Source organism: Ornithorhynchus anatinus, chromosome 5, assembly GCF_004115215.2.
Source record: "Ornithorhynchus anatinus isolate Pmale09 chromosome 5, mOrnAna1.pri.v4, whole genome shotgun sequence".
NCBI lineage: Eukaryota > Metazoa > Chordata > Mammalia > Monotremata > Ornithorhynchidae > Ornithorhynchus > Ornithorhynchus anatinus.
The window spans coordinates 45,135,964-45,163,211 of record NC_041732.1 but is presented as its reverse complement, the minus strand read 5'-3'; the positions used below and the strand labels follow the sequence as shown (position 1 = coordinate 45,163,211).

The 27,248-nt window shown below is 46.5% G+C and overlaps 1 protein-coding gene across 1 annotated transcript; it reads left to right on the top strand.

Moving 5' to 3' along the window:
- The first annotated feature begins 2,435 nt into the window (after window positions 1–2,435).
- TBC1D21 (TBC1 domain family member 21) lies at window positions 2,436–17,847 on the top strand. Its single transcript, XM_029064746.2, has 11 exons — window positions 2,436–2,655; window positions 3,356–3,463; window positions 5,114–5,217; window positions 9,696–9,790; window positions 12,655–12,765; window positions 12,864–12,964; window positions 13,699–13,795; window positions 14,169–14,269; window positions 15,093–15,209; window positions 17,291–17,374; window positions 17,741–17,847. Exons 1-11 carry the CDS (start codon window positions 2,596–2,598, stop codon window positions 17,771–17,773), a joined length of 1,011 nt encoding a protein of 336 aa, XP_028920579.1. The 5' UTR covers window positions 2,436–2,595; the 3' UTR covers window positions 17,774–17,847.
- Window positions 17,848–27,248: the final 9,401 nt, after the last annotated feature.

Below are 27,248 nucleotides of genomic sequence, written 5' to 3'. Positions count from 1 at the left end.
ACATGCGGCATGCAGAAGAGGTGACGAGGCAGAGCCAGGATGAGAACCCAGGTCCTTCTGACTACCAGGCCTGTGCTCTATCCACTAAACCACACTGCTCCTACATGGGAATAGGCCTAGCCATCCAAGTGCCCCCCGTAGGTGACCATCCCAGCTCATCTCCCTTAGGTTATCCATTGCAGATTGCCCCCTGTGAACCACCCACACAGGCACCCACCAAACTTGCCTATTCCCACACCCTTAGGCAGCACAAATTTTCCCACTTCTCTGCCCCCACCACACAGATTAAAATCCTGCTCCTTCCACAGTCCCACTGTCTTGCCCAGCGGCTGCTTAACCTGACACGTTCTAGGCCCTGAGGCAATTCCACTTGGGAAAGGATGTGGGGTCATTGGTCTGGCTTTCTGTTGAGTGGTCCAGTTTTCAGGAGGCCCATGCCCGGTCCAGTATCGATATAAAGTAAAATGTTTTAACATTTTCAGCGGTGCCAGACCTCCCTTCAGCCCAGCTTCTGCTACATCCTGTGGCTTTGCATGGCCCTAAGGTTCATGTGGACTTGGGAGGGGAACGCAGCAACTCTGGAACAAATTGGGAGGCGGGAATAAAGGATCTCCCAGAAAAATGCTCTAGGATCCACCAAACCTGGGCAAATGGCTGCCAAGTGGCCCTTGTGCCTTCATCATGAAAGATGGCATGCCTGGTGAAATGTGAATGAGGGCACAGGAGTCTCCTTGTCCAGAACTGGTGAGGCCAGCCATCCAGGGCAAGCCATCAAGGGCCAGCCATACAGATTCCACCCCCGGATCTTTATGCCACTGGCTCTCTGCTGGGGCAGACAGCCAAGGGAGAAGGGAATGGCCTGTGAATGAACTCTAGGTTTGAGCTTTCTCTCTATTCAGCAGTGAGATCAACTGCAAAAATGGAGTTTAAATTCAAATTGATTTTCAGGGCTGCCACAGCTCCTGGAGCCAAGCCACTGGGCCTATGACCACCTCCAGGGAATCTTGGGCCAATCATAAGGTACTCTGTGTCCTTGTGGGCCCTGGGTCTGCCCGACCTCTCCTTGGGAGGAGTAGAGGGCCTCACCATGAGTATGACTGGAGTAAGATGGATTTGCACCCTTTAACCACCCTGACCCTCAGCCTCACAGTATTTATGTACCGTTGATTGATTATGTACATTTCCATAATTTATTTATTTATATTTATGTCTGTCTCTCCCTCTAAACTGTTAACTCCTTAAGGGCAGGGAATGCATTTACCAACTCTTGTACTGTACTCTCCCAAGTGCTTAATACAGTGCTCTCCACTCAGTAGTAAGCGTTCAATAAAAGTGATTGATTGAGATGGGAGCAGCTGGACCACAGGAAGCTGATTGGCAAAGGGGGATCTCGGATTTGGGGGTTTGACTGGATGTGAGCTGTGCTAACTGGGGGCCACTATAGGCTTCTGAGCAGGAGGATGGATTGATTAGATGAGCGCCCAAGGAAGATGCTTCTTCCTGCTGTGCAGACAATGGACTTGGCCTTTAGCTAAACTTGGGGTTGCAGGAGGTTGAGGGCTGAGGAACTCCTTGGCCAGGGGCGAGGAAGCAGAGGGCAGAATGAAACTTGCTCTGGGTTGTTCCTGGATAAAGGAACCATGGTGACTGACAACTGCCCTCCTACTTAAACTGTGAGTCCCCTGTGGGATAGGGACTGTGTCCAACCTGATTAACTTTCTACACCAGCTCTTAGAACAGTGCTTGGCATATAGTAAGCACCTAATCGTTAGGCTGCTAGAGTGTAAGTTCCTGGAGGACAAGGGATCGGGTCTACTCATTTCCATACTCTACTGATTGCTCAGTGCAGTGCTCTACACCTAGTAAGCATTCATTAAACATCATTGATTGACTGACTGCACTGGGAGGGATAACATAGAGCAGAAAGCCCCCTCTTCAATCCATTCCTCATGGTAATACCCTCTGAACTCTCCAGATGTCTTGGCCAAAAAACCATTATGATGTAGGTGGTTAGTTAATTATGGTGTGCATTAAGGTCTTTCTGTGGTATTTGTTAAGTGCTTACTATGCGCCATGCAGTATATTAAGCGCTGGGGTAGACACAAGCTAATCAGGTTGGACAGAGTCCACATCCCAGATGGGGCTCATGGTCATTCATTCATTTATTCAATCATATTTATTGAGTGTTTACTTTGTGCAGAGCACTGTACTAAGCACTTGGGAAATAATAAACAGTGAAATTCCCTGCCCACAACAAGCTTGCAGTCTAAAGATTACGGTTGTAATCTCCATTTTACTGATGAAGAACTGGGGCACAGACAAGTAAAGTGACTTGCCCAAGGTCACACAGCAGACAAGTGGCAGATCTAGGTGCCAAGTACTCTGCTAAGGGCCTAGGGCTCACAATCTAGATTCCAAAGTCTCTGTGATGTCATCGTCTGGCTGGGTGCCAACTTACTGAGTCCAAGGGCAGGAGGCAAGAGGGGTCCCCTAAGAATGCATCTATTGAGGGAAAGACCCTGATCCCTAACACGTTTTGGCTTTTTGGGTTTTCAGGTTTCTCCTGGCCTGAGTTGGGGTGGCAGGGTGAGAGTCATGACCACTCTCACCCCAGAAAACAGTCTCTCCGTGATGAGATCAGCCTCCTTCATCTTGGTGAGAGCCCTTTCTTCTCCCTGATGCCTTTCAGAGGCTCTTTCCACAGCACTGGTGTACATATCTGTAATTTATTTATGTATATTAATGTCTCTCTCCCCTTCTAGATTGTAAGCTCATTGTGGGCAGGGAATGTATCTATTTTATTGCTATACTGTACCCTCCCAAACGCTTATTACAGTGCTCAGCACACAGTAAGTACTTGATTAATACAATTGATTGACTGATTGACTCTTTCAGAGGATATCTGCAGTGGCTCCCTTGAGCATTTCCCGTGCTAGCAAGGTGAAGGTCAAATAAAGTCCCTCTGTGGAGCCCCCCTCAGGCCTGAGATCCAACCACCTCTAGGGGAGCTGGGCCTGGGGGGAGTTCAGCTGGCCCCTGCTGAAGGTGGATAATGGGGTGGAGATAAAATCCCCCCTGCCTCTTTTCTGGATTGTATTGTACTCCCCCAATCCCTTTGTAGAGTGCTCTGCACACAGTAAGCTCTCCACATGATTAATTGATCAATTCCTCCTATTTCACAGGAGCCTAGGAGGCCTATTTTCCTGGCACCTAGCATCTCTCCTGTGAAATTCATGGCCTTGTCTCTGGGGGGATGGGGATGGGTTTGGGGGGGATGGAGGCAGAGACAACTTGGCTCTCTGTGTCAGGAGGACAGAAAGCCTTCTGACTGATTCACCATGTGGTCTGTTTCCAGGGGAAAAACAAGTCACCAGTTGACAAATGCGAATGGAACAGCTACTTTGATGAAAATGGCCATTTGGCCATGTCTCGGGATTTCATTTCCACTAATATACTGGAGAGAGTGAGTACACACCCTTTGCGGGGGGGATGGGGAGGGTGGGGGAGGTGGAGGGTAGATAGAGGGCAGACAGAAGGCCTACAGCAGACAGACGGTGGAGTGTGAGGACAGGTCCCTAGGCAATGAGATCATTTGATCAATCAATGGTATTTACTGAGTGCTTACAGTGTGCAGAGCACTGTACAAAACACTTAAAATAAGATATAAAAGAATTGGTCACAATCCCTGCTTACAAGGAGTTCATAGTCTAGAGGAGAATAGAGACATTAAAATAAATTGCAGATGGAAAAGTATGCATTTGTAAGTTATGTAGAGCTAAGGATGAAGTGAGCATTAAGTGCTTAAGGGTACAGATCCAAGTACATAGGTGAAACCCAAGAGTGAGGGAGTAGGGGAAGTGAGGGTGCAGGAGTAGGAGTGAAGTGTGCAGGCTGGGCTGCAGTAGGAGATCAGAATGGTAAGGTCGGGGGGCAAGCGAAGTGCCTTATAACCAATGGTAAGGCGTGTCGGTTGCAGAGGTGGATGGCAACCACTGGAAGCTCTGCCAGAGGCCTCACTTTGGGAGGTTGAACAAGGGCAAGCAGGCACAGAACAGGCACTTGAACTTGCAGTGACTGCATAAAAACTAACCCTTCCCACAGCTCTGCTGCCCATACCTGCAGATATTTGCAGGTTGTATGTTTTTTTTTGGGCAAGTCCATGGTTCAGGGGGTGGGGGGCTTCTAGGTGGGTGGTCTGAGATGACAAGGCAGGTACAGGTGATACAGGCTGATATGTGTGTTACTCTAGGTTTTACAGTGAGGGATGAGTGGGGTGAATGTGGGAAGAGAGAGGGGGCCCCTATGTGTCTGCCCACCTTGCCTTGCCCTACCCTGGGGAGCAGAGTTGCTGATTGGTCTCAGCAGAAAGGGGTAAGTAGGGGCAGGGGTGGGGCCAGAAGGAGGTGGAAAGGGCAGAGTGGCCTCAGGATCTATTTACCCTGCACACAATCTATATGGTCCCCAGTGGTCTTCCTTACACCATGTCCAGCACATCTAGGCACAACTGTTGCGGTTCCATGTCAGATCAGGCCAAATGTGTTTGTTCAGTTGTCTCCCAGGACCCTTGCACCTTCATCTGCCTCTTTCACTTCCACCTGTATGCCTTCAGCCCTTCTCACTGGGCAAAACAGCTTCGATCCTTCAAGAGACAGCTGGCCTCTTTCCACTTGGGAACAGGAGCTTTGCCTTCACCTCAATCTGTCATAAGGAGCTAACTACTCCCTCACATGGCCTGCCAGAACCCCAAGCCTCCCTATCCCCAGTTCTCTCCTTCCAGCTGGAAAGATCCCCATCTGCTTTTTGGATGGGTGGGCTTTGGCATCTCCTCCCCACTGCTTCTGGGATTGGCTCAGCCCCTTGGTATACAAATAATTCAATCCAAAGACTCCTGCCACTCCAGAGATTTGCCTTGCCCTCTCTCCATCTCCCCATCTTCCTCAGCCCCCTACTTCTCCCCCCCACACACACACTGGATCCCAGAACAAATGCCCAGACCCTAATGCAGATTGTTTGCCCCTCTTTGCCCTCTTCTGGGGGCCCCAGATGGTCTTCATAAAGACCCAAAACCTCAGCTTTTTCTTTCCCCTCCACCCACCCCATGGTTTCCTTTCAGGGCCTGCATCCATTTGTGAGAGCAGAAGCATGGAAGTTCCTGACTGGCTACTATTCCTGGAGGAGTTCCCATGAAGACAGATTGATGGTTGACAGCATGAGGAGGTGTGGATATTGTAGCCCCAGAAAAACCTATGAGAGAGAGCCTGAGAACATCACTGGGGGAGGAAAGGATGTTACCCAAACCCCTTAACTATGGGGAAAGCCAGCCTCCACTTGCAGGTTCTGCAGGAGATTTATCTGTTCAATGAATCCCATGGTCAGACTTCTTGAGATTAATGCTGTCTTGAAAATAAGACCCTTGTATTTACCAAGCCCCTCAGTGCTTTTACTGCTTTTTCTTTCATCTGACTTTCCCATCAGGGTAGACAACACCAACCTCCTTATTGCCCCAGCAGCCTGCAATCTTAGTAGTATCCTTAACTTTGCATTCTCTTTAAACTCTCATGCTCATCTACTGCTAAATCTCACAGTTTTTGCCTCCCCATCATTTCCAAAATCTGTCCCTTCCTCTCCATCCAGATGGCTACCACCCTGGTCCAGGTGCTCATCATATTTTGGCCAGACTGTTATCAGCCTCTAACTGGTCACCCTGTCCATTCGACAATCTACTGTCCAAATCATCGTTCTAAAACTTTTCGCTGCATACATCACCTCACTCAACAAAAAACTTCCAATCATTATCTGTTCCTCTGTGCATCATCTAGACACTACTGATCATTGGCTTTAAGGAACTCAGCAAACTTTCTTTCTCCTACTTAAAATGCAAGAGCACTGCACCTCAGCTCAAACTCCTCATTCTTCCAAAGTTCACCTTGTCACTATGTTTTTTCCTTGATTACCCAAATCCAAACCCATTCTCACATCCTTCTGAAATCTTACATCCTCCTGTAAGTATTCCCTGATTAAGGTTAAGTTCATTCAGCAGCTCCCCTTAGCACAGTTTTATGGCATTTGTTAAGTGCTTACTTTGTGCCAAGCACTGAACTAGGCACTGGGTTAGAGATAAGATAATCAGGTTGGACACAGCCCTTGTCCCACATGGCACTCACAGTCTAAGTAAGAGGAAGTAGAATTTAATCCCCATTTTGTGGATGAAGAAACTGAGGCACAGAGAAGTTAAGTGACTTGCCCAAAGTCATAAAGCAAAGTGGCATAACAGGGATTAGATCCCAGGTCCTCTGACTCCCAGGCCATTGCTCTTTCCACTAGGCCATGCCGCTGCTTTGCCTGCTATGCATAGTCTCAATTTACTATCTATGGTTCTATTTATTTTGATGGTAGTGATGCCTGTCTACTTGTAGCTATTTGTTTTCTTTTGTTGTCTGTCTCCCCCTTCTAGACTGTGAGCCCATTGTTGGGTAAGGATTGCCTCTATCTGTTGCCTAATTGTACTTTCCAAGCACTTAGTACAGTGCTCTGCACACAGTAAGTGCTCAGTGCGGTTGAATGAATGATTCTGTTTACACTTAATAGTAATAATGGTACTTGTTAAGCACTTAATATGTGCTGAACACTGTGGTAAATGCAAGTAAATGAGGTTGGGCATAGTCTCTGTCCCACATGGAGCTCCCACTCTTAATCCCCATTTTATAGATGAAGAAACTATGAAGTTACTTACCCAAAGTCACATGTAGCAGAGCCAGGATTAACCCCCAGGTTCTTCTGACTGCCAGACCTTTGCCCTAATCACTAAGCCATGTGGCTTCTCACTTCTTTCTTTGGTTACCTATCATCCTTTTGAACCTTGGCACAATGGCATTTTTTGAATATTTTGTGTCTGTGTACCTTCTTAAGTTGCAAGCTTCTTGAGGATAGGAACATTTCTTGTTCAATATAATCTCCCAGTGCTTAGTTCAGTGCTCAGTACTTAGTAGGCACTCAATAAATACTACTGACTGATGGAGAAATTGACAAATCTCCCCTAAGGAGACCTCCAAGAAGTATTATAAAGGGTATCACCAAGCATAAATCATAATTCATCAAGCTTGAATACCTGTCCATGCTGTTGAAAATTATCATGAGATCACCCACTAAACTGTAAACTCTTCAAGGGTATGAACCACATATTTTAATTCTATCATAATTTTCCAAGTGCTTATTGCAATATTCTACATACATTAGGGGAATCAATAAATACTGATTGACTGATGGTCATTCAAAGTAGAAAATGAGACAGCTTTTAGAATGAGGAGCTACCAGGGGTCAGAGAGAAAAACAGGACCCCAAGTCTCCCAACAAGGAGGCCAGACTAAGATCAGCCATTAGACTGCAAACTCCTTGAGGGCAGAGTTTATTCCTTTTATCTCTCTTGTACTCTACAAAATGCTTGGTGCAGTGCTCACCCATGGTGGGTGCTCCATAAATACTACTGATGAATGTGGCTCAAACCATTGGTGAGTATTCAAAACTGAGGGGAGAGAGAAGTTGAGTGGTAAACAATAAGGGAACATTTCTAAATGGAGAAGGACAAGCATTTATCAAACGATGGTATTCATTCAATCGCATTTATTGAGCGCTTACTGTGTACTGTACTAAATGCTTGGGAGAGTATAATACAACAATAAACAGATATATTCCCTGCCCACAATGAGTTTACAGTCTAGAGTTAAGGAATCAGACATCAATACATATAAATAAATTACAGATATGTACACAAGTATGAGGCTGGGAAGGGGGAAGAACAAAGAAAGCAAGTCAGGGTGATGCAGAAGGGAGTGGGAGAAGAGGAAAGGGGTGGCTTAGTCTGGGAAGGCAACTTGGAGATGTGCCTTCAATAGGGCTTTGAAGGGGGGGAGAGTAATTATCTGTTGGATTTGAGGAGGGAGGGCGTTCCAGGCCAGTGCCAGGATGTGGGCTAGGGTCCAGCGGCTAGATAGGTGAGATTGAGGCACAGTTGAATGAGAGAGCAGTCAAAGATAACGCCAAGGTTGTGGGCTTGTGAGACAGAAGAGATGGTGGTGCCATCTACAGTTATAGGAAAGTCACAGGGAGGACAACGTTTGCTGGGAAGATAAAATATTGACTGAGAAACAGCATGGTCTAATGGAAAGAGCACGGGCCTGGAAGTGAGGATCTGAGTTCTAATCCTGGATCCACCACCTGTCTGTTGTGTGACCTTGGGCAAGTAACTTCACTTCTCTGTGCCTCATTGTCCTCAACCATAAAATGGGGATTAAGATTGTGAGCCCCACAAGGGACAGGGACTGTGTCCAACCCGATTATTCTGTATCTGCCCCAGGCCTTAGTACAGTGCCTGATACATACTAAATTCTTAACAAATATCAAAGTTGTTACCATTATTATTTATTGGGCCCTTATTGTGTGCACAGAACTGTACTAAGCATTTGGGATAGTATAATAGTTAAAAGAGGTTAACAGTAGTAACAGAAGCTTCTTATTCCATATACTGCTGGGATTTATCATTGCCCATAATGATGCATCTGAAGAAACCAAGGCAATCCCACCCTGGTGTCTTCCTCCCTAGCCTAGTTAGCTACAGTGACGTGGTTAAAGTCAACACACAACAGTGGGTGACTATCTCATCCTGCTTCTCACCCCACTGGAACCACCTCAGGAAGGGGGAAGAAGGGGATTTCTTTGGTTCATTTTACTTTCAATTGTGATATCAATCCATCAGTGGTATTTATTGAATACTTAAATGTGTTCAATTAATGAATAGTGTTTATTGAGCAACTTACCTTTTGTAGAGCACTGTACTAAGTGCTCAGGAGAGTACACTATAACAGAGTTGGTAGACATGTTTCCTGATCACAGAACTTACAGTCTCGATGGAGAGAGTAACATTAAAGTATGGGTCAGTACATAAATGCTGTGGGGCTGAGGTTGGAGTGAATAAAGAGTACAAATCCAAGCATAAGGATGATACAGAAAGGGAGTGGGAGAAAAGGAAACAGGGCTTAGTTGGAGAAGACCTGTTGGAGGAGAAATGATTTTAATAAGACTTCAAAGGTGGGAAGAGTGATCGTTTGTCAAATATGAAGGGGTAGGGTGCTCCAGCCCAGAGTCAGTCTGTCAGTCAATTGTATAGGCAAAAAGTGGGTGAGGGGTCAGTGGTGAGATAGACAAGAGTGAGATACAGTGAGTAAATTGGCATTAGAGGACCAAAGTAAATGTGGTGGGCTGTTGTGGGAAATCAGTGAGGTAAGATTGGTAGGTGCAAGGAATGCTGTAAATTGGAATTGGAATTGGAATGCTGTAAAGCTGATTTTAAGGAGTTCCTCTGTGGTGGATGGGCAACCACTGGTGGCTCTTGAGGGGAGAGGAAATATGGACTGAACTATTTCACAGAAAAATGATCTGGGCAGCAGAGTGAAATATGGACTGTTGTAGGGTGAGACAAAGCTAGGGAGGTCAGCAAGGAAGCTGATGCAGTAGTCAAGGTAGAGCACTGTACTACAGAGCACTGTATTAAAGAGTTGGGAGAAAGCAATAGAGTAATTAGGCAAAATCCCTGCCCTCAAGGAGCTCAAAGTAATTACAGCCAACTATGGACACAGCCTAAAGGCTTCCCATGTTCTAAACCGGTTCACCTCAAAACATTCCACTCCCTATTTTGGCAGGAAGAACTACGAGTCCTTGTGCAAGATGTACGAGAAGATCCAGCCTCTGCTGGAGAATGTGCACCGGAATTTCATGGAAACCCGGAATGTTATTGGTAAGTGAATGGGCCAGCCCTGTGGACCATAAATCCTCAGGGCTGGGAGCACTTCCAGAGGACATTCCATCCATCCCCCTCCTTTGGAGCATGCTAATCTAGCCTAGGCCAACTGGCCTTTCTGTGCACTTGAAGATCTCCAGTCAAACAATTTCTCCAACCTTCTATGGATGGATTTTGGCTGCCTTCACAGATTTCAAAACCTGTTTTGAGGTTCTTTTGAGATGGGACTTTACAACGGTGTCTTTATTACCTGAACCCTGGAAGGGTTGGACTGGCTCCATTTATGGAGAAGGAAAATGAATTCTGAAACCCATGCCACCTCATGTTTATCTAGCATCTTTCTCTAAGCAACTCAAATGAGCACACTGACCTCTCTCCATCCTTCAGGTCACCCCAGAAGGCTAGGTAGGGGTAGTGACAGCATCTTGAAATTTAGAGTAGAGATTTGAGCCCTAAAAGCTGGAGAATCTTTACAACCCCCAATAGCGTGCAAGTGGTAAATACGGGTCTCACTATATGAAGAGACTTTTTGTGCCTCATGGGAAGGAACTGTGTAGGATTCAAGCTGTGTTGCAATTGGACTTGCATCATCCAGAGAAGATTTCAAATATGGTAAGCCTGGCCTAGTGAAAAGAACATGGCCTGGGAATCAGAGGAGGACCTGGAATGTATCCCTAGTTCCACCATTTACTTATTGTGTGACTTTAGACGAGACACTTGACTTCTCTGTGCCTCAGTTTCTTGTAAAACAGGGATTGAATACTTCTTGACTCCCACCCACCTAGATTGTGCAATTCATGTGGGAAAGGACTATGTCTCATCTGATGATCTTGTCTCTACCCCTGCACTTAGTACAGTGCCTAGCACATAGTAAGTACTCAACAAGTACCACATTATCTCCATGATTTAATCAAAGTCTCAGAACTGGGAGAGGCTGGGGTCCTCCAAACACAATCAGATTCTTGATAACTTAATATTGCCTCCGTAGTAGCAAAAGCAAAAGCTATACCGTAATATACCATAATACTAAGTAACTGTGGCATTTGTTAAGGACTAACTATGGGCAAGTACTCGGCTGAGCACTGGGGTAGATAACAATTGGATCTGATATAGTCCCTTTCCCACGTGGGGCTCACAGAGTAATGGGGAGGGAGAGCAGGTATTTAATACCCATTTTGCAGATAAAGAAACTGAGGCCTAGAGAAGTTGAATGTCTTGCTCAAGGTCACCTGGCAGGCAGGCAAGTGGCAAAGCCAGGATTAGAACCCAGATCCTCTTACTCCCAGCCTTGCGACCTTCCCATGGGGTCAGGTTGCTTTTCTCTCCAATTGCTTCTGTCAAAGTATTTTAACTTCTGAACTGGACTGGCCCAAAATTGCTGCCTTGGAATAGAAAGGCAAGTGACCCTTGGGGAATAATAGTTTATGGCCAAGAGAGAGGCTGTGAGCTTGATTCTGCAGTTCAGAAGGGGCCCCGGTTAGTGGCTAACAGTGCAATGCTATGCGCAGCTTTCCCTTGCCGCATCTCCCAACCTCTCAGTGGGTGAAAGCATACATTTTGGGATTTATTCGGTCCCTAAGGGATGGTGTTAATCCAAGCACTTATCCTACCCCACCTTGATTACAATGTCAACGTTCTTCCTGACCTCCCTGCTTCCCCAGCAGGCAGGTGGTGGAGCCAGGAGTAGGACCCAGGTTTTCTTACTCCCAATCCCACTTTCTTTCCACTAAATCACACTTTATTTTCCAAAGCACAGTCAGACCCATTTTCTCACGAGAGAAGGAGCATCAGGGAATGTTGCCATCTCCATATTACAGGTGAGAAATTCAGGCCTTGAGAAGTTAAATGGTGCTATTCTGAGGTCACCCAATGGTGCCGGGGACCAAGCCAGAAGTCGAACTCATGACTTCTGAATGCCAGCCCCATACACTTGTATGTAGAATCCATTTTACTTGATAAAAAATCACATGAGAAGCAGGCTGAACCTGTTGGAAGAAAGTTGTGATCTGTAGTCAATGGAAAATCATTATCATTACCTGAAACGTATCCATCCTCAGCAAGGGTTAGGTGCCGAGACCCCAGGGTATCATAACTTTGCTCTATTCCACCTACTCAGACATCACCAATCACCATATGCAGGCTACTCTCCTATCCCTCGAGGTGAGGAGGCTCTGCAGTAGAGATCATATATGGTGGATGCATGAATGGAGTAAAAGGTCACAACATCCCCTAGGCTTCTGACATTACCCATGCGGAAGGGCTACTCTGGGGCCACTAAGCATCCTTTAGGGGCCACCAGGTCTATTCCTGAAAACTCTCTACCTCACTCAAGCCCCAGATGTAAGTTGTGGCCTCAGCAATCTGTACATCTGAGTCCTTTAAAAAGATCCAGATTATTGCTATGAAAGTATTTTTACCCTGAATTATCCATGTAACTGTCCAGTGTAGACTTACCCACCTGCTTCCACAGAAGAGGAGTTGACTGTAGCCCACTGGCCCATTTGGCCAAGACATTGGCTCAATGGAAAGGGCATGGGCTTGGGAGTCAGAGGTCATGGGTTCGAATCTCAGTTCTGCCACTTGTCAGCTGTGTGATTGTAGACAAGTCACTTAACTTCTCTGTGCCTCAATTACCTCATCTGTAAAATGGGGATTAAGACTGTGACCCTCACTTGGGAAAACCTGATTACCCTGTAAATCTATCCCAGCGCTTAGAACAGTGGTCTGCACATAGTAAGCGCTTAACAAATACCAACATTGTTATTATTATTGTTACTACTGTCAGCTCTGGGCACTGACTGCCTTCTAGAATATGCTTCCAGCAAGAGGCCTTGGAATCTCCCCGTTTTCTCTCTCTCTAGCCTGTGACATCCAGAGACTGTATGGAAAGGACCACCTTGGCAATGTCATCGTGGACAAGAAGCGTCTGGAAAAGATCCTGCTGCTCAGTTACATTTGCAACGTGGAAGCTGGTGAGTGTCTCCCCAGGGAACGAAAACTTGGGGCACGCCCGCCTCCCATTTTGGGGCTCTCCAGACCAGGCATGGCCACTCTGTCTGTTTCCTGGCAGAATACCAGCAAGGATTCCATGAGATGGTCATGCTTTTTCAGCTCATGGTGGAACATGACCATGAGATCTTCTGGCTGTTTCAGTTCTTCCTGCAGAAGACGGTAAGGGGGTCTCCAGTCTCCCATCCTACTCCCCTCCCCTCCATTGAGTTGGTGAGCTTGGGCAGGACCCTCCACTTCTTCCCCCTGATATATATATATATATATTCCCCAAGAATCTTCAACTCATACTGAAAGGAAGCCAATTCAAATCAGAATGGGGGCATCCCTCCCCTCTCCCTCCTCAACCCTCCACCTCTTTTTTAATTTATGGCATTTCATAAGCATTTCCTATGTGCCAGACACTCTACTAAGTACTGGGGTAGATACAAGCTAATCAGGTTGGACACAGTCCATGTCTCCCATGGGGCTCACAGTATTAATTCCCATTTTTCAGATGAGGTAAATAAGACATGGAGAAGTTAAGTGACCTGTTCAAGACAAGACAAGACAGCAGACAAGTGGAAGATCTGGGATTAGAACCCAGTTCCTTTGACTCTCAGGACCTTCCACTAGGCCATGCTGCTTCTCTGTTTATCAAACTACCGAGTGTCCAGTACAGTGTTCTACACTGAATAAATAGCAATGATGCGTTGATTGACCCCTGTCTCCCCTGGAATCAGCTGTACTCAGAACTCGGGGGCCTATAGCTCTCCTAAAACTGGTGATTCTTTGGTCTAGTCCCAGCCAACTTTGCCTTCTTGCCTAAGGAATCCAGTCCCAATATCAGTACAGACTCATGACTGATCCCTCTATTTCCTCACCACTGACCCACCCTGGCCCTCCTCTCCTTTCAGGAGCACAGCTGTGTCATCAACATTGGGGTCAGGAAGAACCTGGAGATGCTGAATGAACTGATTACCTTCCTGGACCCCATTTTTGCAGAACATCTGAGTGAGTCATGCCCAATCTGATCTGAAGCCCAAGAGTCCATTCAGCCGAGAGTCTGGGGCTACCACAATCTGAATTTGTAGCTAGTGTTGCCCTAGAGATCCTGGTGGATAGGACAGGATTATGTTTTAGGGTATTATGCTAACTGTGAATTGGTGTTTGCCCAGTCTCCCTGCTGCTGGATTGTTGACTGTTTGAGAACAAGTGCCTTTTGCTTTTTCTTCTGTAATTCCCTTCTGTAGTTTTCAGTGGTTGACATGACTGGCTAACTGACTGACTCCAGGCTACACCTAAGGAACTACAGCCCCTCAGAGGGAAGTGGGTGGCAAGGAGGAGAGATCCAACTTTAGGTGTGTTTGCTTTTCTTGCCCCATAGAAGGAAAGGGTGCTGGAGCAGTTCAGTCCCTGTTCCCCTGGTTCTGTCTCTTCTTTCAGCGAGCATTCAAAACCTTCGATGACGTATGGAGACTCTGGGAGGTGAGTCGTCAGGGTGTGGGGTCTCTGGTTGAATTGACATAGTGGGTGGGTTACCACTTCTGACCCTTCCCAGAAGCCTCAGGGATTTGTGACCCTCTGGCCCTGGAATAAACTCGAGGGCTCTGCCTTTCGATCTACATTAGCAGTCTCAGCTAAGAAATCTGAATTCAAACCAATTGAAGGCAGAACTCTTGGATCCAGATGTAAATGCTACCATTGCCCAGGAATTTCAATACTACCAGGTTTCACAGTGGTGTATCCAAAGGCAAATTCTCTGGGTTGTCTACAGTCTTCACAAGAAACCAGAGCTAGTGAAGTTCAACTGCATCTTCTACTGAAATTCTGGAATCATTTGAAGCTTCTTTTCAAGTGAAGAACTCCTTTTAGGTTTTGTTTTTTTTTCATTTCCACCCCTGTAGTGAAGATGAGGACAGATTATCTGGATATTTAACAATTTATATTTTTAACCTTTTAGATATGACCCTTTCCAAAATTGGAGCAGGAACCCTGGTCAAGCCAGTTATGAGATTACCCAAATCTGGCTGGGCCCCTGATTAATCATTTGTTTCCATTTGAATTTGCAAAAGCTGCATATTTTCTTTCCATAGAGCTACAGATTCTTAGTTTTCTGGGATATTTTGGGTTCAGTCCATCCTGTTGACAGGGGGATAGACTGACTGACCTGTCAAGACAGCCCTCCCAACTCCCAGCCCCAGATTTCTACGATTCTGCAATGAGCTTTTGCCCTAATTCTGGTGTGTTGGCAATTGAGACTCTCTCCATCCTTGCCACGGTTGTCCTGCTCTGTTCTGCTCTTCCCCAGGTCTTGCTGACTGGAAAGCCCTGCAGAAACTTCCAGGTGCTCGTGGCCTACTGTATGCTGCAGATGGTCCGGGATCAGGTTCTTCGGGAGAGCATGGTCGGAGATGACATTCTCATGGTGAGCTTAGGGGTCCGTTGAGGCTGGAAACTTTGGGGGAAAATGGCAGCACTCTTCGATCCTTCAGTTGGGGAAAGAGCCCTAGGTGGGAGGTGAGAAATGTGCTTGGCCACTGTTTGAACTTTTAAGCAAATCACCTGATCCTTCTATGCCACAATATGATGGGGATATGGTAGAGTGATGATTGGCTAACCAAGTGTAGAGAAAGATACTTTCAGTAGCTGAAAACTGGGGAACCCCAAACTAAATGGGAAGCAACATGGCCTAGTGAAAAGAGCAGAGACCTGGTAATCAGAGGATCTGAGTTCTAATAACAATAATAATAATGATGATAATAATAGTGGTGGTATTTGTTAAGTGCTTACTATGTGCAAAACACTGTTCTATGCACTGGGGGTTGATAAAAGGTGATCAGGTTATCCCACATGGGGTTCACAGTTTTAATCCCCATTTTCCAGATGAGGTAACTGAGGCAAAGAGAAGTGAAGTCACTTGCCCAAAGTCACACAGCTGGCAAACAGCAGAGCTGAGATTAGAACCCATGACCTCTGACTCCCAAGCCTGAGCTCTTTCCACTGAGCCACACTGCTTCTGTTAATCCCAGACCTGCCACTTACCTGCTATATGGCCTTGGGGAATTCACTTAACTTCTCTGTACCTCAGTTTTCTAATCAGCAAAATGGGTATTCAATACTTTGTGGTCCCTCATACTTAAGACTGTGAGCCCTATGTGGAACCTGATAATCTTGTAACAGCCCCAGCACTTAGTACAGTGCTTGTCACAGAGTAAACATGTGTAAGAAATATCACAAATACCATTATTATTATTACTGTCATTCTTCTTATTATTATTTGTATTAAGAAGTAGTAGAATAAACATAATAAGTCAAATTGGCTACTTCTTGAGATGACAACCCATTTTCTTTGGTTACCCAAGTATATTTTCCCAATTTATCCAAACTAGCCTCAATCCAGCTATATTGTTCGGTTCGGATATTTGGCATTCAGGAAATCAACCTTATATTGGAGTTACCTCTGTCCCACCCTATCTCCTAGGGGTGTGGTAAAGGTAAAATGAGATCATAGCTGTGAAAATGTTTTGAATAAAAGAGTACATGGAAGAAAGAAATATTAGAATCTCCCAAGTCTCCCATGTCAAAGACAGATGTTTCCAAGAGCTTTGTCCCATGGATTGAAGGAGGAGATGGAGGAGAGGATAGGTCACTTCTTCATAATATACTTTCCCAGCTGCTTAGTTTAGTGTGTTTACCCAGTGGTAATTCAATAAATTATTTTCTACCGGAAGTCACTGGGATAAAGTCCCAGTCAAAGGGTTGCAGGTGTGGTGGTCCTGATGAAGGATAGGTAAGAAATCAATTCTTGGAAGCTCTTAATCAATCAATGGTATTTATAATAATTATGGTACTTGTTAAAAGCTTGCTATGTACCAAATACTGTACTAAGCACTGGGGTACAAGATGATCAAGTTGGACACAGTCCCTGTTCCACATGGAATTTACAGACTAAGTAGAAGGGAGTAGGACTTTTCAAATCGGGAGCTCAGGAACAGAGATGTGAAATGACTTGCCCAAGGTCGCATGGTGGCAAGAGGCAGAGAGCCTGGATTAAAATCCAGACCTCTGACTACCAGGCCTGTGCTCTTTCCACTAGGCAACACTGCTTCCCATTGCTTTGTGCGGAGCATTGTACTAAGCTATTAGAAGACTACAATATAATAGAGCTGGTAGACATGATCTCTGTCCTCAAGGATCTTACAGTTCTCCCCAGAATGCCCAGTTTGAGATCCTGAAAAGTCCCTTTAAGCAGATGTCCTAAAGGGCAGATGGCATTACTCTATCCAGCTTGCAGCACCCTCCTAGTCCTTCTGGAGCAATGGAGCACAGAAATGGTACATCACCAAGCCTGACTCCTTCCAAGAAAGGAAAGAAATGTCTTTGATACCAGGCCCAGGCCTAGAAGTCCATCTGATGATGAGTTAGGCCAGGGTAGGTGTGCCTGGCCCCAGGAAAGTGGCTCTCCCAAGAGTGCAGAGATGGTGACTCTTCCCTGCCTCCGGACAGGCCTGCAACAACCTCATCGACCTTGAAGCGGATGAGTTGATCTCTGCATCCTGCTTGGTTTATGCGGACCTCATTCAGAGAAAGGTGGGTAACTAAGGTTGGAACTCTAACAGCTTGGAGCCCAAGCTTGGCCTCCCTTTCAGGAAGTTGAATGGTACGTGGCAGTAAGGAGAGGGCAGCCACATATGGGAATGCATTATGCCAGCAAAATTTTCCATAAGTGATGATTCGTGCATGTGTATCTGCATCAGGCTGGAGCCTTTCCCATCAGGCTCTAGAAGGCCAAAAGTGAGGGGAAGGGGGCCTAGTGTCATCTTTCCAAATGGTGACCCTCCTGAGACATAATTCAAGCCCATGCAGATCACTAGTGAAGAGGTCCCCTCCGGGGATGGTGGGAATGCTAATGGCTGTTGTCCTTTTTCCTTTCTCATGTTCCTCTCCCCTTCCTAGGTTCCAAAGGTTTTGAAAGAGTTCTTCACTTAAGGAGCCAGGAGGCCTCTGAGACCAGAAGGCAGGATTGGGGTGGGATCAATAAACAAGCAATGAACAAGAACTGACAGGATGTTGGGAGCAGGATGTGGGATGTCCATTCGTCCAGGAGAAATAGTAGTTTCTGCTGGGGGACAGGAGATCTTTGGCTTTTGTTGTTTCAGCAACCAGGCAGGCTGTGCTGGAATGGGTGGGCTAAGAAGAGTGCAAATAGTCCAGTGTTGATGCTTGGAATTGAGCCCAAGTTACCTTGCTCGGAGCAATGACATTTCCATTATTCATTCATTCAATCATATTTATTGAGCACTTACTGTGTGCAGAGCATTGTTCTAAGTGCTTGGGAGTTATACCTCCTGATGTGGGACTTAGATGAGGGAACTTAACATTCTCTAGGGCCATGCATAAGTCCTCATTTTCATAAAACAAGTTTTCCCAGAGGAAAATGATGGTTGTGAGTGCGTGCGTGCGTGCGTGTGTGTGTGTGTGTGTGTGTGTGTGTGTAAACTGGCAAGTTGGCTGGTCTGCCATGCCCAGAGCGAGAATTCTTGGGTGGTCCATCCTGACATGAACAGCTCCCCAGACTGGGTCCCACAGGGCCAAGCCAGGGACTTATAGCCCTGAGGTTTAGCCCTAATGATGGACCCTCCGGGTTGACTGGCCGAGGCCCTTGGCAAGGGGAGTGTTCCCACATTCTGATTGGTTGAACCCCAGTCATACTCTTGCCCTTTGGAAAGCATTAGGCCAACTGTCACAGAGATCTGGAGTGACAGTGAAAGTTAGGCCCAGATCTTCCTCCCTCCTGGAGCCTAGCAACCCATTATGTACTCTAGCCATGGCTTCTGTTTCAAGGAACCAGTCGTTCCTGACCCCAGCAGCAGTGCTTAAGGGCTCCAGGGGTGACGGAATCCCTTAATTAGCCAACCAGCCAGCCCCAGGGATTGGAGTGTACCCTCCCCCTCTTCCACCTGCTCCCAAACTGCCATGCTCGATTAGCATCATTTGAAGGTCAGTATGACCTCATTATAGATCAGTGGCTGGCCTCCCTCTATTTTGTTGCCATTCCCCCTCTGCGGGGGCTGATTTTCTTTCTATGGTATCGGGCACCACAGTGCCCCCAGCCCTCAGGGAGCCTGAGGAGAAGAAGTAGATAGAGACGTACACATTCCTGAAATTACAGGCTTCAGGCTTTCTAGAGGATACAGCTTCCACTGTAGAGTTGTCCTTCAGCTTGAAAATGGCACAGTGAGACTGTATCTACGAGTGGGAGTTGTCTTGGATAGAGAATCTTACATAGTTTGCACCGGAAAATCCAGTAGTGCACATTTTTCTGTCCCCCTGACATTCAGGAGTTTGACCCCAGTGGTCAAGAGGGGGAAGCTATGCCCTAATACCACCAGGATATTTGTCTGAACAACAATAATAATAATAATAATGATTACTGTGGCATTTGCTAAATGTTTACTCTGTGCCAGGCACTGTACTAAACGCTGGGATGTACTAAGCAATTCAGATTGGACACAGTCCCTGTCCCATGTGGGGCTCACTGTCTCAATCCCCATTTTAAAGATGAGGAACTGAGGCACAGAGAAGTAAAGAGACTTGCCTAAGGTCACACAGCAAACAGGTGGCAGAGCCAGGATTAGAACCCATGACCTTCTGACTGCCAGGCCTGTGATCTATCCACTACACCTGAATTGCATATGGCGTAGTGGTGATGGTTTGCCTTGAGCCATCCACATTCTCTTGACTGGTTGTATGGTGTGAGACAGCTGATAGAAAGAATAAGTGCAGTCTCTGGTCAAAGAAGACAAAAGAGAATTCATCTTTGATACCTTAACAACAACAGACACTGCTCTGACATCCCTTCTGTAAGTTGTTGGATATGATATTCAAAGTAGTTTTGTAAGGGTTGCGGGTCATCCTTTTGTTTTTGTTTTTCTTAAATGACATTTGTTAAGTGCTTATCATATGTCAAACACTGTTCTGAGGGCTGGGGTAGATAACAAATTAATCAGGTTGGACACATCTAAGTAGGAGAGAGAACAGGTACTGAATCCCCATTTTACAGATGAGGAAACTGAGGGACTGAAAAGTTAAGTGGTTTACCTCAAGTCACACAGCAAGCAAGTGGGAGAGCTCTATTAGAACCCAGGTTCCCTGACCCCCAGACCTGTGCTCTTTCCATTAGGCTAGTGTACTACCAAGCAAGGGTTGCTTGCTCTAGGAAGGGTTGCAAAAATGAAGGGGAAAGCTAAACACAAGTAAAAAGAGTAGACTGAGACTATGGAGCCAGAACACAGTGGGAACATCAGATCAGGTCATATGGAGGCAAGGACCATTGTTTTAGAGGAAGTGCAGTGTCACCAGACGGTCACTTCTACCTCTGGGCAGTTCAGAAAGGCCTGAGACCATCAATTGTTTGGCTGCAAATTCACCCACAGCTGACCTCACTGAGAAGACTGTGTCCAGATATCATCTCCACATTCTTCCAGCCTGACTCACATCCAGCCTGTCCAACTTCCACCAAGGGGTTTGGAGCAGGAATCTGGGAATGCCCTACCTTCAGTGGTCCTTAGCCTTCACCAGTCTGTAAACTCTGGGCCTTGGCAATGACCCATTTGGCCCCATGGTCTCTGTCCAAGAGAGCAGATGGGAATCCACAATGCAGTCAGGTTACTCCAACTTGGGAAACTGTGTTTCTTTCTGACTCTAAATCACTTGAATTGCCACCTGGGCCATTTCCCACAGAAGTAACCAATCATCCCAAGAGGGAATTATGAGGTGAATAAGGCAGAAACCACTCAACTCATTTCCCCAAACTGCAGTTAGGACACTTGAAACCAAAGTGTTGGCTTTTTAATGTGTCCCTTTTCAGGGGCTCTCCTTTCACCTACTCTTCTCCCTCCCCATCGAAACCCCAGAGCTAATTATCTGCTGCAGGGGCACATCTGTGCTGAGGTGAACCAGGGCACCCGCCATCTCAAGGTAAAAATGGAATCCATGACTTCCTCAACTAGCACAGTGGGACTCAGCAGTGCAGGTGAGGTGCAAAACAAACCACTAGACATCGCCATGGCCCTGCCCCACAACCAAAACTGCTAGAAATCCGGGACTGCTCTCTCTAAGGTCACCCATGACCTCCTTCTTGCCAAATCCAATGGCTCCTACTCCATTCTAATCCTCCTTGACCTCTCTGCTGCCTTTGACACTGTCGACCATCCCCTCCTCCTCCATACCTTATCTCACCTTGGCTTCACGGACCCTGTCCTCTCCTGGTTCTCCTCTTACCTCTCTGGCCGGTCATTCTCGGTCTCCTTCGCTGGAGCCTCCTCCCCCTCCCATCCTTTAACTGTTGGAGTTCCTCAAGGGTCAGTTCTTGGCCCTCTTCTGTTCTCCATTTACACTCACTCCCTTGGTGAACTCATTCGCTCTCACGGCTTTGACTACCATCTCTACGCAGATGACACGCAGATCTACATCTCCGCCCCTGTCCTCTCCCCCTCCCTTCGGGCTCGCATCTCCTCCTGCCTCCAGGACGTCTCCACCTGGATGTCGGCCCGCCACCTAAAACTCAACATGAGCAAGACTGAGCTCCTCATCTTCCCTCCCAAACCCGGTCCTCTCCCAGACTTCTCTATCACCGTTGATGGCACGACCATCCTTCCCGTCTCTCAGGCCCGCAATCTCGGTGTCATCCTTGACTCGTCTCTCTCATTCACCCCACACATCCTATCCGTTACCGAGACCTGCCGGTTTCACCTCTACAATATCGCCAAGATCCGCCCTTTCCTCTCCACCCAAACGGCTACCTTACTGTTACAGGCTCTCGTTATATCCCGGCTAGACTACTGTGTCAGCCTTCTCTCTGACCTCCCTTCCTCCTCTCTCGCCCCACTCCAGTCTATTCTTCACTCCGCTGCCCGGCTCATCTTCCTGCAGAAACGATCTGGGCATGTCACTCCCCTTCTTAAACAACTCCAGTGGTTGCCTATCAACCTCCGCTCCAAACAAAAACTCCTCACTCTAGGCTTCAAGGCTCTCCATCACCTTGCCCCTTCCTACCTCTCCTCCCTTCTCTCTTTCTACCACCCACCCCGCACGCTCCGCTCCTCTGCCGCCCACCTCCTCACCGTCCCTCGGTCTCGCCTATCCCGCCGTCGACCCCTGGGTCACGTCCTCCCGCGGTCCTGGAACGCCCTCCCTCCTCACCTCCGCCAAACTGATTCTCTTCCCCTCTTCAAAACCCTACTTAAAACTCACCTCCTCCAAGAGGCGTTCCCGGACTGAGCTCCTCTTCTCCCTCTACTCCCTCTGCCATTCCCCCTTTACCTCTCCACAGCTAAACCCTCTTTTTCCCCTTTTCCCTCTGCTCCTCCACCTCTCCCTTCCCATCCCCACAGCACTGTACCCGTCCGCTCAACTGTATATATTTTCGTTACCCTATTTATTTTGTTAATGAATTGTACATCGCCTTGATTCTATTTAGTTGCCATTGTTTTTACGAGATGTTCTTCCCCTCGACTCTATTTATTGCCATTGTTCTTGTCTGTCCGACTCTCCCGATTAGACTGTAAGCCCGTCAAACAGCAGGGACTGTCTCTATCTGTTGCTGACTTGTTCATCCCAAGCGCTTAGTACAGTGCTCTGCACATAGTAAGCACTCAATAAATACTATTGAATGAATGAATGAATGAATGAATGAATGAATCAATAGAAATGCCTGTGGCATATCCCCACAACTGAAACTGCTAGATATTCCCATGGTACCACCCCACAACTGAAACCACTAGACTCCCCAGGCCAGGAAAGCAGAAGTGAGTGTTCCTCATGCTCATTAAATAAGGTACGGAGGAGGAAGGGAAAGGTGGAGTTTGGACAAGCAGAAGTCAGAAGCCTGAATGGCCTAGAAGGACAGGTAATAAAAGCCTGCTGCCTCCAGCATTCTGTACAGTGGACCAGGACTTGCAACAACCGTTCCTGAGTCACCCCTGCCCAAAGCACTGTGCCAACTCTGTCTCTAGACCAGCACATAAAGTGAGGGACTGTGAGGGTCTCCCTGAGCATTCATGGGGCGGGAGCTGAGTGCTTCGCCACATCTGTGTAACACATAAGGGAATTCCTCCTTACTGGGAAGCATTTGTGGGGAGGAGCTAAGTGCCTCACCATGTGCAAGTAACACATAAGTGAACTCATTCAAGTTGGGAAGTGTTCGTGGGCAGGAGTTAGGAGCTTCTCCATGGGTGAGTAATGCATAAGTGTAATCCTCTTGAAAAGGAAACTCAATTCACTACATCCAAAATAAGTAATTCTATTCCTCCTGAAAGGGAAGTTCAGGTAGCCTTTCCAAAATAATTAAATATTTATATTCCTTCTGAGAGAGAAGTTCAGTTTGCCACATGGAATGAATTTCCTATGGCTCAGCCTTTGACTCTGGTCTCTCTCACTCTCACTGTGCTGATTCTTGAACCCGCCCCCCGGATGACAGGTGACAATATCCCGGACAAACTTTTTGTCCTAGCCACCTGGCATAGCAAGGAAAGCAAGAGGCATATTGGAAAACAACACACGACACTTCAATTACTCTTCAGGTTTGGGGGCTCATGTCGCATCCCACAAAGATGGTGTCTGCCACAGGGCTGTAAATCAGGGAGAGAGTTAAGAAGGAAGAATGAGAATTCTGCTATGAGGCTCATTCATCCTCTATCTGCTTGGCAGGTGGAGCTGAAAACCTGCTGCTCCCCTATTCAGAACCTCTAATAAGTTAGGGAGCCCTCCGCTGGATATTAATGCGGAGATATATCTTACCTTCCCCCGAGCTGCTTTTATCACTCCAGACACTTCTGCTGACGCTTCGCTATTTGTTTGCAGAGGTTGCTCCCTCCCTGGGGCATCATGGGAATTTGCACTAATCCAGTCTGACACTCTTCATTTAGAATATTAGAAGCGGGAGCAGGAGGACGGGAGGTGGGAGAGCTGCAGCAGGAGACCTAGGTGTGAGGCGCTAATGATTCTGGCCTTCAGTCTGGGTTGCTGCTGCTGCTGATGGTATTTGTTAGGCGCTTACTATATGTCAAGCACTGTTCTAAGCACTGGGATAGATACAAGCTAATCAGGTTGGACATAGTCCCTGTCCCTTGGGGCTCACAGTCTTAACCCCCGTTTTACAGATGAGGTCACTGAGGCCCAGAAAAGTGAAGTGATTTGCCCGAGGTCACACAGCAGACATGTGGCAGAGCAGGGATTGGAACCCAGATCCTCCTGACTCCCTGTATTCTATCCACTAGGCCATACTGCTTCCCAAGGGTTCAGAACTGGGTTCAGAGAATAGTCTGAGTTAGGGAGTATGGCAGGCCTTCCTATCCAGAGTTGATTTCCTCCTCTTCTTGAAGAAAGGGAATGTGCTGTTGTTTTCTTTTTCCCAACTGTACAATTGCTCTTACCCAACAATCCACTAATATGTGGCTGTAGACCATAAGCTCTCTGTGGGCAGAGACCAGTATTATACTCTTCCAAGCCCTTAATACAATGTCTGTAGATAATTAGTGCTTTCTAAATACCACTAATTGATTGATCCATCTTGTCCATCAGAAGGTCAGGAATGGTTTCTTGCTCCTTGGTGCTGCTCCTTGGTGTCACGGCTCGCTCAGTTTACAGTGGCCCCACTGAGGATCTCGAACAGGTCTAACTGAACACATCCACTACTTCTGCAGATTGTTTTTTTTTTCTTTTATCATATTTGTTAAACATTTATAATCTGCCAGGCACTATACTAAGCTCTGGGGTAGATACAAGCTAATCAGGTTGGACACAGTTGCAGATTCTTTTTGGATCCAAATACAATATGGCCAATTTATAGTGAAGCAGCCTGGTGTAGTGGATAGAGCACAGGCCTGGGAATCAGAAGTTCATGAGTTCTAATCCTGACTCAGCCATCTGTCAGCTGTGTGACCCTGGGCAAGCCACATCACTTCTCTGTGCCTCAGTTACCTCATCTGTAAAATGGGAATTGAGACTGTTAGCCCTACATGGGACATGGACTGGGTCCAGCCTGACTTGTATCCACCCCAGCACTTGGGACTGTGTCTGGCACATAGTAAGCACTTTACAAATACCACAATTATCATTATTATTATCTAGATTGAAAATGTAGAGGTAGCTCCCAGACTAAAGCAGCCACCTCAACAGACTTGTATGTGCCTGCTTCTAGGTACCAAATCCAGGATGTTTTCTCTTTTCAAAGTGCAAAGGGATTAATGTAGCATGAGAAAGCAACACTCTTCAGGTACAACTGTGGGTGAAAAAGCCTTAGGCAAAGTGCAATGTGGATGAGAAAAGCATCAGAACTCTAACGGCCTAAGGATAATGGTCCAGTGGGCTGGGACTGCCCCTGAGAGCTAGAGAGAAGCAGAGCCAATGCCCGATCCCAAGAGCAAGAAGAGTCTAGCAATGTGTGGGTCAAACAACCTGTGCAGTCTCTTGGGCCACTGACCTCTAGAAGCAGAAGCATTAATATAAAACCCCTACTGTATAAAAAAGCACTGTTGTAAGTGCTGGAAAGCAGTTTTGCCCAGTTGCAAGTGCAAATAACTGGGTTCTAATCCTGGCTCCACCACTAGGTCACTGTGTGACCTTGGTTAAGTCATGTAACTTCTCTGTGCCTCAGTTACTTCATCTGAAAATAGGCCTATAATAACTATTCTCCCACCCTCCTTTAGATTGTGATCTCCATGAGGGACAGGAACTGTGTCTGATCTCACTGAATTGTATCTACCTTAGAGCTTGGCATATAATTAATGCTTAAGAAGTGCCAGAGTTTTTATTATTGGGGAAAAATACATGTTTGAGAATTAGGTTCTGGACACAAGATGCTCAGAGTCTAAGAATTAAGAAGGTGAGGGGACTAGTAACAGATAACTAAAGTAAGATAAAGATATAAAAACATAAAAAAGAGATAAGGACAAATAGACTGCCAAGACTAAAGGAGAAGAGGTTCAGATTCCTAGCTTCTCAGAGCCCAACAGTCTCAGGTACAACCACAGCCTTTCCCATATTCTAAAATTGTAATGGCCTCATGTCATTGTTGCTGCTTTGCCTTGCTGTGGTGAAGGCAGAACAGAGGTTGATGGAAAGACTCAATGGTGTGGAAGCCGGGCAACTTCTCTCCCTGACCACAGAACTTTGGTTCATCTGAGATAGGACCAGCAACGGTTCTCAGTGTTGCTGCTTGCCCCTTGCCCTGGTCTTGGGCTTGTGTTCAGCATTATAGCTCTCACAGCTAGGCCTTGATGGTCCACTTTTCATCAGTGTCCTGTTTCCACTAGGCCCCTCCCATCTCCAGCTGGCTACACCCTCTGAAGTCAAACCTCCCAGTGGATTCTGCCAGATCCAGAGTGGATCATCTACCATTTTCCAGAGTTGAAAAGGGATGCTTCCTCCACTCCACATCCCCCACTCTTCAACCCTTATTGGTGGATTCATTGCCCTGGATGTCTTGGCTAGGAAATCATGGTGGCTGCTCATGAGATGCCAACTTTGGAGTGGGAGCAATTTGGCATGAAGGGATTCCCTTGCCAAGATGGTAGGCACCAGTATCTCAGAGGCAGGACTTTGTGCCTCCATCTCTAAGAGTGCCCAGATGCAGGGGGCTCCAAAGGTCAGAGACCTCAGATACCTGGTTACCAGTAAAGAAAGGAGGAACTTGCTCAGCCTGCAGGAATCTCTGTTGACTGAAACTAAAGAAAGCAGTCTGGGAAGTATTTAGGAGTTTGGATTTGGGGGGGGCTATAAAAGGCACAAGCTTTTGCTGTAAAAGTGTGCCTCTACCAGATTCATTCAATCGTATTTATTGAGCACTTACTGTGTGCAGACACTGTACTAAGCTCTTGGGAGAGTACAATACAATAATAAACAGACACATTCCCTACCCACAGAGAGCTTAACAGTCTAGAGTATACTTTATAATAATACCATCATTATCATTATCATTAATACCAGATAATACTGGCATGGTGCAACCTGGTATAAGGGGCTACTGTGCAACTACCAGATAATAATAATCATAATAATGATAATAACTATAGTAGTTGTTAAGCCCTTACTATGTGCCAAGCACTGTACAAAGCACTGGGTAGATACAAAATAAACAGGCCTTGGGTTCTAGATATGGCTCCTTGCCTTTTTTTGGCTGTGTGACCTTGGGCAATGCACTTTACTTCTCTGTGGCTCAGTTACCTCATCTGTAGAATGGGGGTATGACTGTGAGCCCCATGTGGGACATGGACTGTGTCCCACCTGATTACCTTATCTCTACCGCAATTCTTAGAACAGTGCCTGGCACTTAGTAAGCACTAAACAAATACCATAAAAATGTAACAAACAGGGCTCACAGTCTAAGTAGGAGGGAGAACAAGTTTTGAATCCCCATTTTACAGATGAGGGAACTAAGGCACAGAGAAATTGTATGTCCAAG